Genomic DNA, 12,478 nt, shown 5'->3' on the forward strand with positions numbered 1-12,478 from the left:
CTTCTATACTTCCCCGTATGCAACCGTCTTAGATGGCCCTTTCACCCACTACACTATTTTATGATTTCATTTTTTTACAAAACATTTCGACACCAAAATTTGGGTTTCCAATCCTCTCTTGAACTAGCACCTATAAAAACAATATTCCCAATAAAATAAAATAACTAAAATTCCCTTGAAAGTTTCAAGAGTATTTTGGTCGTTGTATTTTATCAAAAATATTTTTTAATATTTTATTTAAGTGCGACCCATTGAGGTGATGGCATGTACCAAACTTCATATTCATATAGTTAGTTGAAAACAAATTAAAAATAAAATACTCCAAGACGTCGAATCTAGATTAAATGGTTAGTGGCTCACTTGATCTAAATTGGACGGCTGAATGAATGGAAAGTATATATCTTTTATGTTGTAGGGGAACCATACAAACCTTTCTCAAGACAAAATGATCTCTTTGTAGACAATCCTTATTTTTAAACACAACTTTAGAAAAAGTGGTACAATACCAGAGGTTAAGTTACTATAGAAACTCGCCTAAATACTTTAGCAATTCTGCCAAGTTTTTGCTTGGTTTCTCTCTATAAAATTTTGAGATAGTTTTTTTTTTTCTAAATATTTTCTCTCTCTAAAATATGATATAATTTCTCTCTTTAAAATGTTAAGGTACTTTTTGTATCTAAAATTAAAAATTTGAGATAATTTCTTTCTAAATTTGAGATATTTTCTCTCTCTAAGAAATTTTAGGTACTTTTTCACTCTAAAGTTTATATAGTTGCTCTCTCTAAAATTTTAAAATGCTTCTCTCTAAAACTTAAATTTTGAGATAGTTTCTCCCTGTAAAATTTCAGGTAGTTCATTTCTCTAAAATTTTAATATGCTTTCTCTCTTTAAAATTTAAAATTTAAGATAGTTTCTCTATCTAAAATTTTTGAAATAATTTCTCTTTAAAAATTTCAAGTATTTTCTCTATCTAAAATTTGATATAGTTTCTCTCTCTAAAGTTTTATAATATGTTCTCTCTCTCTAAAACTTAATATTTGATATAGTTTCACTATCTAAAAATTTTGAGGTAGTTTTTCTATCTAACTTCATATAGTTTCTATTTCTAAAATTTTAATAAACTCCCTCTCTAAAACTTAAAAATTTGAAATAATTTCTCTCTCTAAAAATTTGATACAGTTTCTTGGTCTAAAAGTTTAAAATAATTTATCTATCTAAATTTTAAAATTTGAGATGGTTTCTCTTTATAAAATTTTTGAGATAGTTTCTCTCTCTAAAAAATTTCAAGTAGTTTCTCTCAAAAATATGGTTTAGTTTCTCTCTCTAAAATTTTAAGGTACTTAATTTACTTAAAACTTAAAATTTGAGATAGTTTCTTTTTAAATTTGAGATAGTTTCTCTCTCTAAGAAAGTTTAGGTATGTTATCACTCTAAAATTTGATTTAGTTACTTTCTCTTAAGTTTTAAAAAGCTCTATCTCTAAAACTTAAATTTTGATATAGTTTATCTCTTTCAAATTTTCAGGTAGTTTCTTTCTTTAAAATTTTAATATACTTTCTCTCTCTAAAACTTAAAATTTGAAATAATTTCTCTATTTAAAAATTTTGAAATAATTTCTCTCTCTAAAGTTTTAAGATATTTTCTCTCTCTAAAACTTAAAATTTGGGATAGTTTCTCTCTCTAAAATTTTTCAGGTAATTTTTCTATCTAAAATTTGATATAGTTTCTATTTTTAAAATTTGAATAAACTCTCTCTCTCTCTCTCTAAAACTTAAAATTTGAGATAATTTCTCTTTCTAAAAGTTTGGAGATATTTTACTTTAAATTTTTTAAGTAATTCCTCTCTCTAACATTTAATGTAATTTCTCTATCTAAAATTTTAAGATACTTTCTCTCTCTAAAATTTAAGATTTGAGATAGTTTCTCTTTCTAAATTTTAAGATGCTTTCTCTAAAACTTAAGTTTGAGATAGTTTTTGTCACGACCCCATCCCCTATCCCCTGCCGTACACGCCAGAGCGTGAAAGGGTGCGAAACTACGACCACATGTAACAAATGCCACTCAAGTGGGAGTATGCGTGTGCTTTGAAAAGATGGAAATCAAAGCCAACCACAAAATAAAAACCAAACTAGCAAAACGTGAAGCGCACAACCTATAACAATACTGGACAATCTAAGTCCCAAAATTTCATAAGATAGATCCAAAATATTACAAGAGAGTTCAAGGCACCAATGGCCCAACAACAATACATAGTTCTAAAGCAAAAACAACTATATGGCCAAACTGCCATCTAACACATACAATCAAAACGAAGCTTCCTCAAGAAGTACAGGGCTCAAACCGCCAGCCGCGATCACCAGAATGCCCTTCCACAAACCCGACAGCTATCGCTCTGCATAAATGAAAGTTAAAGGGATGAACTGTAAAGTTCAGTAATTAGATCACGATTTCATGCTTTCTTGCCTATGAATAGCATCTCACAACAATGCTCAAGGTGCGATGCCATTCTTTTAAAACACGAGTCATGTGTCATAATCATATCTGTTAGTGTGCCGCACATGATTCATAATGGAGCAATAACAGATCAGATCAATCATATATGATAGGAAGCAGAGGTCAATCAAATCATTCAACCATACAAATCTTACCAAATCAACATATTAAGATAAACATCAACAATTAACAACTAACCCACTCCCTAATTCATCTACTCCCGAAGTAGAAGCCCTATCCATCAGACCAAGCCAATCCCATTGCTTAGGATTTCTTCTATCACTCAGGAGGAAAAACAATGACAAATGAGGAATCCATTTCGTAATGTTTTTACGCATACACACACACACAGAGTCCCCAACGCGCTTTGGAGCTTTTGATAAGCGATGGCCTTGCTAGACACTACCTTTTACGCCACCTTGGCCAGGAGTGTTATACTTATGGGTACCAATCACTATGAATGGGGGAGCGACCACCCAAACATCATCTATCTCTACTCCTGTCCTATCATTAGGTGAGCCAGAGAGGTCACAAGTTAGATAATGCAATACGCTCAAAGCATGCCGATCAATCACATATCACAGTATGGTCAAGTAATATACTTAAAGCATGCCAATCAATCATACATCACAGTATGGTTATGCAATACATTCAAAACATGCCAATAAATCACATATCACAGTATGGTCATGCAATACGCTCAAAGCATGTCAATCAATCACATATGACAACATGATCATGAAAATACGCTCAAAGCATGCCAATCAATCACATATCACAGCATGGTCATGCAATACGCTCAAAGTGTGCCAATAAATCACATATCACAATATGGTCATGCAATACGCTCAAACATGCCAATAAATCACATATCACATAGCTGGCCACACAAGTTTTTTTACATATCACATATCACATATCACATAGCATGTCTCAAAATCATGTGCACATGTCACCAAAGAACGTGTATCATAATATGTACACATATTATAACAGAGCATGTCTCACCACCTGCATTCATAACATAATAGAGCATGTCTTACTACATACATTCTTATCATAACAGAGTATATCTCATTATCATGCATGCATACAAAGCATATCTTACTACATGCATTCATATCATAGTTGAGCATGTCTTACTACATGCATTCACATCATAATAGAGCTTACTTTCATTTCATAACAAAATATGCCTCATTGTCATGCATTCATTTCATAATGGAACATGCATTCATTCCATAACAGAGTATGCCTCATTGTTATGCCTTTATTTCATAACAGAGCATGCTTTCATGAATACATATCATAACAGAGACAGGTTCATATGAAACAACAATATGTCCAAAGCATACTATATATCATCAGGCTCATAGGCTCAAAAGTCATCTTCCGATTATTTTTTTGATTTTTTCACAGTGAATAGAGTCCACTTATATAGGCATATCATGAGATAAGAATATCATTTGGACTTGAGACTACTTTTATAACAATTTAGGATCATAAAAACACAATTTTCATGAAGGGGGTAGCCCCAAAATTTTGGTTGAAGTTTGCCAAACTATTTGATGTTTTTGAACAAAGTTCTTGTTTTTACAGCAGAAAATCCAAGATAACATACTCAAAGGAAAAATGACATAACTTTCAAACCACAAGGAATTTTATCATGATTCCAAAACCATTTTCAAAATAAACTCATTTATATATAATTTAAAAATGGTTTGCCATCATTCTAATATGTTTTAATCATTGAAAAGCTCTACATAAAAATACGTTAAATCCCTGAAATTTCATTTCACAAATCTAGCATGCTTCAGAAAATGGTACATAACTTTTAAACCAAAAAAGATATTAACAAAATGTCTTTTCCATGATAAAATAAACTCAATGAGATATGATTTCACAAAATTTCATGATCTAAGGAGATATATAGGATACTCAAATAGTTTCTCAAACTGGAGCCACAGTTCTAGAAAACAGAGTACAATATATCAGGATTTCAGTAACATGCATCCATACCCATTTTCACAGTCATACTCATACTTAAATCTCATACTTTGATAAGCTAAGCAAACATGCATTAATCTAAAGCATGAAAATATGAAAACTAGATTTAGTTACAATACTAAATGAAACTCCAAAGTGCTCCACGTAGATTTCACTCCAAATTCCAAGCTCAAAAGGATAGGTTCAAGCTCAAAGGCTTAAGGCTAGGAAAGGTCTCAAAGCTCAAAATTTTAAGGCAAGAGGGGGAGAACATGGTGAGAGACGATAGGGAGTAGAGAGAGAGAGCAAACCCAATGGATGGGGTGTGAAGGGGGTATATTTAAGCAAAAAAGGATGGCAGCATGCTAATGACAAGTGACACACAAGAGGCATGTATGAGGAGAGAGTGAGAGAAAAATGTAAGACATCATGATTATGGGTACAACAAGCATTGGCCACTTGTCACACATGCATGGAGAAAGAGAACATGAGAGAGAGAGCTCCCTAGATTACCGTACACCATCCTCGCCCAGCGGCACGCTCATCGGCCCACGCCCTCAACGCGTGTGCAGCCATCTGTGCCCAACTGCGCGATCAACCACCCCCGCTCTCTCGTGCCCTCACCCACGCTCAACGGTGCGTAAAACTGCACACCCTCCCAGCAGCGAACTCGTCTGCCCTCACTCATAACGCGCGTCCATATCCATCCATGCATCATCGTGCTCCTGTTGCGCTCAACAGTGCACTAATTCACCTGTGCCTTACTGCCCGCACAGACACCAGTCCCCGCACGCGCTTTAACATGTATCCACTCGCACGCAATCACCTGCTCGCGCTTAACCATGCACTGATCTGCCAACACTCTCACAAGTGCCCTCATGCTAGCTCCCTCGTGCTGACGACCCACCAGCGCACTACAATATACCGGAAAAATCTGGGTCCTAACAGTTTATCTCTCTAAATTTTTAAGATGCTTTCTCTAAAACTTTAAGTTTGAGATAGTTTCTCTCTTTTTCTCTAAAAAATTCTATGTATTTTCTCTGTCTAAAAAATTCCATGATTTTTTCTCTATAAATTTTGATGTAGTTTCCTTCTCTAAAATTTTAATATATTTTCTCTTTCTACAAATTGATATAGTTTCCCTCCGTGAAAAATTGGTCATTTCCATAAAATGTCAATTCCACCTATCTTGGTGGAATTGAGATTTCCAAAATTTAGGCTTAAAATGAGCATTCAGAAATCTCATGGAAATATCAATTCCAACATAAATGTCGAACCAAACATGATTGGGCCGGCCTTTTCAGGGAATAGTGACTCCTAGAAATCTAAATCCAAGAAACCAAACGGACCCTAAATGAGTAAATTTGAAGTTCAAATCTATTCACGTTGAACTACCTTTTTGTTTATACTTAATATTTTAATTATAAAAATAAAAAATAATACTTCTTTGGGACAATTACGTTTTTTTTTAAGAAAAAGGTTTATATAAGGTTGCAACCTTACATTATTTTTGACATAAGGCAAACCTAAAAAATCCTCTAGATGAGAGTGTTATGATGTTGGATAACCTTTCAATTGATGATTTCGATCTCAAAAGTGGGTGTGAAGGAAAAAAAGATTACAAGTCCTAAAGTTAGTATATCTTGTTACAAGGTATCTGGATTTCTTATTTTTAAAATTTTCAAGTGTTTATAAATTTGCTCTATTTATATTATTTTTAAAATTTTTAATTTTATTACAAGGGATAAAAATATATTTAAAATTGTCCTAATGTAAGTTAATATGAAGCTGATGCATGTAAATTACACTGGAGCAACACAAACAAAAGGAAAAGCTATTATTTGGACAAAATATGGTATTTAGGAAATGGATGCAGTTGACATACAGATGCATTATAACTGTAGAGGTAAGGTGCATCTTCATATTTTACTATGGTATATAATTTAGATGTAAAATGGTCTTAGGATAATCTCAAAATCTATTTTTATATTTAATTATAAAATTTTAAATTTAAAAATAGTTAAAATCAAGTAGATCTATAAACATATGAATATCTTGAAAATAGACAGTGTAGATAATATGTTGTAAAATGTACTATTTTTGAAACTTAAAATCTTTTTATTTTTTGTAGTCATATATTTGGATGTCGAGATAACCAATCAAAAGATTTTTTAATATTAAAACTATATTTTTTTTGATAGATTTTTGAAATGCATCCGTACCGTATTTCTACATTCTAAAGTTACATCCTTACATAAACTTTTTCCTTAAAGAAATTACCGAGCAAAAGTAGAAACGGAAAATGAGTCAAACATCCCTATATTCTTTTTAGTTGAATATGGGGAGGCTCGAATGATTTGAAGTTGGCAAAATCCACAAAAGTTTTGGATCCTCGGCTCACCGTAAACGCTTGTCAATAATAATAATTTCGACGAAATGACTATTATACCCCTACACCAAATCCCTTTGTCATTCTAAATAGACGGCGAAATAGATCATAAACTATTCCAACTACCAGTCGCCTAATTACCAAAATAGCCCTGTATTCTAATGGGCTGGGCTAGTCGTCACTTCACACGTGTTTCATGATTAGGCTGCGAAACAATTTGGTCATCAATCTGACCTTCTGCGTACCATCACACCTACGCGTGTACTTGTCTTCTTCAAACTCACTTTCTCTCCTCTTTCACATATAAAGGCTGGTAATGGACTCGGTGGCCGGGCTTGTACCGGCTCGGATCGGTCGCCACCGCATGAAAAAGTAGGGCCTCGGTGGCCCCAGCGCAGGGCTAAGACCAGTATCAACTCGGTTCATTTTGGGCCGACTCTCTTTCTTTTTTTTTTGTGTTTTTCTATTTCATTTGTTGTTTTTACGGTGATTTTAAAAATAGATCATTGGTCTTGATCGGGCGCCCCAATAACCGATCCAAATTGGTGAATTAGCAGTTTGGATAGCCGTTTTACTGTATGGGGAAAACAATGAACTGACATAAAATATGTAAACGGTGATCCATGCAAAAACTGGCTTAAATTTAGTAATGGTGGCCCGAATCACCATTTTACTATAGAGAATCGTTGTTTTACTGTATGGAGAGATTCAATTGTTTTCCTATATGTACACGAAACCGGAATGGGGAGACTAATTCCTTAGTCAGCCCGTGCGATTATGTGCCGACTTTTGAATCTCTTATTTTTAACCTAACATGGCCCAAGGGAAAGCCGGGTTAGTACCAAGGCTGGCCCGGTCTTTTGCCGCCCTTACTCTCAAATCTCTTTTTTTTCTCCTCTCTTTCTTCCGAATTTCGTGTCTTGTTTTATTATACCTTTTTCCATGATCTTGTTCTTGGATGAGAAGTTTTGAATGCAGAAATTCAGCCATGGGCTTTTCTAGTCTATTAATCATACTTTTGTCCTTTATCTTATTATTAAATGACGTTTTTAATGGAGAAATTCACACAGGAGTTTTTCTTTTTTATGAACACATGGGTTCTCCTTTTGTCTATATATAAAAGCGAGGCTCCTCTACGACTCCTTCATCACAGGCTCGTTGCAACCTGCAAGGCAAAGAGGAGAGAAAAATGGCGGCCTTCCAGTTTTGCCCCTGTGCTCAGCAAGTGCACCAGCCAAAGCTTCTCCTGCCTCCAAGTTTAGCCCCAACAAGAGCCTCCACCAAGATCCCCATGTTTACACCACATAACAATCTTCTGTCTGCTAAATTTAGTGGTAAACCCATCCCTGCTAAATTTAATGGTTCTCACCTAAAGTCCCAGATAAGGGCTTGTGCCAATCCAGATAGCAAGGGATCTAAGGAAGAGGGCCTTAGGATTGGGATAGTTGGGTTTGGAAATTTTGGGCAATTCATGGCTAAGGCATTGATAAGGCAAGGTCACAGTGTTTTGGCTACATCTAGATCTGATTATTCACAGTACTGTGAGAAACATGGGATTGAATACTATAGGTGAGATTTTTTTTCTCTTTCCTATAGAGAACTTTGATCATTTTACATAGAAATAACTTTATATTTTGGAAAAACTAAATAGAAAACAATTCATGCATTTATTTGTGTGGTATGCTTTCTTAAAATTAAATAAATGTAGTTTTGTGTTTTTTGGGTTTGAATATTTTTCTTTCTTCAAGGAGTTGAAGAAAAACAGTAAGAGTTGATTGTGTGATGAAATTGCAGTAAGATGGAGGAAATGTGTGAGCAACAACCAGATGTGGTGCTGGTCTGCACTTCCATTCTCTCGGCCGAAAACATCCTCAGAAGCATCCCTGTTCACAAGCTCAAACCAGATACCATCTTTGCTGATGTTCTCTCAGTTAAACAATTCCCTAAGAATCTCTTCTTAGAGGTAAATAAAATAAAATAAAAATAAAAATTTTACTACCATTATGATGATTACTGTTTTTGTTTTTCTTCTGGCCATTGTCTAATATATTTTTATTTCTTTTGATAATTTCAGATCTTACCACCTGAATTTGGGATCATATGCACTCATCCCATGTTTGGCCCTGAGAGTGGGAAGAATGGGTGGTCGGGTTTACCATTCGTCTATGATAATGTTCGCATTGCGCAAGGAACTGAGCAAGAAAAGAGTTGTGCCAAATTCTTGAGCATATTTGAGAATGAGGTATAAATATTTATGAAAAAGTAACATATTTATTATCCACGAAACGACTATTTATCTTTTGTACATGGAGCTCACGATCATTTTCACTTATCATGTGAATTAATGTACTCAGGGCTGTCGAATGGTCGAAATGTCATGCGAAGAGCATGACCGCCATGCAGCTGGTAGTCAATTCATTACACACACCATAGGAAGGTAAATGTCTTTGAAGTTAATTATATTTATTTTTTTGTTAATTATCAAAAACTAATTGATTTGTTATGCTGCTTCGATTAGGATAAGTTTAGAAACGTAGATAAATTTTTTGTTGCTTAAAAAACAGAGAAAATTATTCTAAATTTAGTTTTTTAAATTGTTTTACAGGATTTTATCTCATCTCGACCTAGAATCTACACCCATCAATACTCGAGGTTATGAGACTCTCCTGCAACTGGTGAGTTTGGATTACTTGTTTTATTTTCACTTCTAAAATATTCATCCATATTATTGATTGTCCAAAAAAAAAAAAAATCCATATTATTAGTATTTCGTAACAAGTTTTTTTTTATTGTTTTTTATTGCAGACTGAGAACACAGTCAGTGACAGCTTTGATCTCTACTATGGGCTTTTCATGTACAATGTCAATGCAACTGAGCAGGTAAACCACCATTGCCACTCTCTCTCTTCTCTCTCTAGCTCTTAAGACTTGTATCAATAAAATTGAACACGATATTCATCTCCTTGGGATGGTTCCATTGAAACAGATCGAAAATCTCGACAGAGCATTTGAAACAGTGAAGCAAAAGCTGTTTGGAAGGCTCCATGATATATTGAGGAAGCAAATTATAGAGAGAGTGCCTCATCAAGGTGTCCCAAGCATTAGAGACACCACCAAGACCCCTTATTTCCTACCAAAAAGGGAAGAGATGAGGGATCTGTCTTCCTTTGCCATGCCCCCTCAAAAGGAAGAGCTTCCCCAAAAGACTGAAGTTTTGGGTAGATAGACAAAATTTTGACAGAGAAAAATGCCGGTTTTAGTTTTGTATGTACAAGGATTCTATTGTCCATTATCATGTTCATTCGAGCCTTATCTTGGGGTCAGGGTTCTTGCGCCTACCCCACGTCCCCTATTTTCTAATTTGTCCCCTATTTCTAATTTGTTTATTATTTTTTGGTGGACATAGCCAGAAAAAAGGTTCTCACTGTGATTAAATTTCATTTCATTTTTTTTTTTACTTTTATTTCATGTATTCCCCAATGTAATATAATTATGAGAAATTCCGGAGAAATAAAGATATGGGAATTTTGCTATACGTCTCTTATTGCTACTTAATCTTTGTTTTCTACTGCATTTTTTTTCTTGTCTATAGTTGGGAATGAATAACCGTAGAGATAAATGGACGTTTCTGCTATGTTGTTTGCTTCTTTCAAATAAACAGCGAGTTTGGCTCTAACTCATGGTTCGGAAATCACGTGGTTTGTGTTCAAGGAAAAGTCTTAATCCTCTGTTTCGTATAATGACCCGGTATGTATTGTTTCTATCTCACATATAATCATTGTAAGAAAACCCGACTCAGGGATGGAACGCAGCTATGGGCTGAGCCCGAGTAACTCAGACCGGTTCCAATTTGTGGTTTTTTTTTTTTTTGGGTAATTCAGTACGAAAACAGACCCTACCGTTTTCTAATAAATTAGGGAGTTATATATTGAAAGTGTTAATGAGGGTTGTTAAGAATGGATATCTCGATGAGATAACTAGGTATGGTACAACCAAGTTACTTGTCTAAGTCGGGTAAAGTCTCTAAAAACTTTTAAAAACTAAAAAACTACCAAAAAATTACGAACAATATGAAAAATATGTTTGAAGTAAAATTTAAACAAAAACGCATCTAAATGATTTTAAAAACTTTGTGACAAAATGAAATTTCAGAAAATCAATTTGTGATTAAAGATATTTTAGAAATAATCCAAGAAGGGAAAAAAAAAATGTAAAAGTAAGTATTCCTAGCTAAAACACTTTCTAGTCAAAATATTAAAAAACATAAAAAAGCATATAATAAATTTGTCATATTTTTTTTAGATTTTTTACGATTATTTATGAATTTTTTTTAATATCCTTGAACTTGAGCACCAAACTCAAGTTACTCAGGCTCGTTAGAGAGGCAAGCCAAAGTTACAATCGCAAATTCAGGTGGGCTTGCCTGAGTATGTCTCTCTACATGTATCTTTTATACATGTCGAATGGCATACAACTATTTGATTTTGATTCAATAGCTGGGAGTTGATATGTCGTACTGTAATTATAGCCCAATAAATTAAAGCTTAACACCATTATGGTTTGCAAAATTTTTTGTTATGCCATTGAGTGGATGTTTAGTGCCTCTCGTTACGAATAAAATATGCGTCTAGAGACATACTAGAAAGGTTCCCCCTAAATAAAATTAATTAATTAATACTTACTCTTTTGTTCTATAAGCGTATATAACATATAGCATACTCACATGAGAGTGGAATTTACTCTATGGCCATATACGTAAGTGTTAAAGATCTCTAATTTCGACATTCATTTAGGAATCATCAAATGTGTATTTAAGAAAAAACAAGGTTTTTTGAGTTCTTGAACACTTATCTAATCATCATCTGAGTAGTAAAGGAAAATAATTTTGACTTCTTGAACTCTTAGGATATCAGACCATCTCTATTCGATCTACAAAAGGGAAGAAATTCTAATAATTTTGACTTCTTGAACTCTTAGAATATCAGACCATCTCTATTCGATCTAAAAAACAGAAGAAATTCTTAAAATTGAAATCAACCCTCAATTTTAGGGAGTAATTCGAGTAAGCATCACGATTATGCATGTCTCTATCTTAATTATTTAATTTTTGTGAGAATAGGGTTGGGCTGTGATGGTAGCACCAGCCCCAGTCAAAGTTCATGGCCTATATTCTCACTAACCCATCTAAAAATATTGACTCTTTCCAAATTAATAATAATAATAATAATGTTTGTGTTTGCCACTCGTGATAGTGGTAGAAATTTCAAGCATGACAGTGTGGGTTAGAGATAGTTATCTTGAGTTTGCAATGGCAGGTAGCCACGATCTTGATAGGCGATGGTTGGTGGAAGATTAATTGTGAAAGGGTCAAGGGGAAGAAAGTAAAGTCAAGGGGAAGAAAGTAAAGGCAGACCCAGTCAAAGACATGATAAAAAATACCATCAAAATTGCCCTATGCCTGGTAAAGCATCAAAACAAATTAATGGAAACTACTGAAATTCATTGAACACTTACAAAGAAAAGCAATTCTTTAAGGTTGGAGCAGTCCATTTTTGACCATGAGATTAGTTAATTGTTAGTTTAAAGCTTCCAACAAGACCCAGTTGTGTG

General features: G+C 34.0%; 1 protein-coding gene across 1 annotated transcript; it reads left to right on the forward strand.

Moving 5' to 3' along the window:
* The first annotated feature begins 8,014 nt into the window (after positions 1–8,014).
* Positions 8,015–10,401, forward strand: LOC18442140 (arogenate dehydrogenase 2, chloroplastic). Its single transcript, XM_006852364.4, has 7 exons — positions 8,015–8,437; positions 8,663–8,831; positions 8,943–9,110; positions 9,223–9,305; positions 9,474–9,543; positions 9,674–9,748; positions 9,855–10,401. The coding sequence occupies exons 1-7, from the start codon at positions 8,058–8,060 to the stop codon at positions 10,092–10,094; spliced, it is 1,185 nt and encodes a 394-aa protein (XP_006852426.1). The 5' UTR covers positions 8,015–8,057; the 3' UTR covers positions 10,095–10,401.
* The last annotated feature ends 2,077 nt before the right edge of the window (positions 10,402–12,478 follow it).

The sequence above is a fragment of the Amborella trichopoda genome, chromosome 1, assembly GCF_054954075.1.
Source record: "Amborella trichopoda isolate Santa Cruz 75 chromosome 1, AtrichopodaSantaCruz75HAP2 v2.0, whole genome shotgun sequence".
NCBI lineage: Eukaryota > Viridiplantae > Streptophyta > Magnoliopsida > Amborellales > Amborellaceae > Amborella > Amborella trichopoda.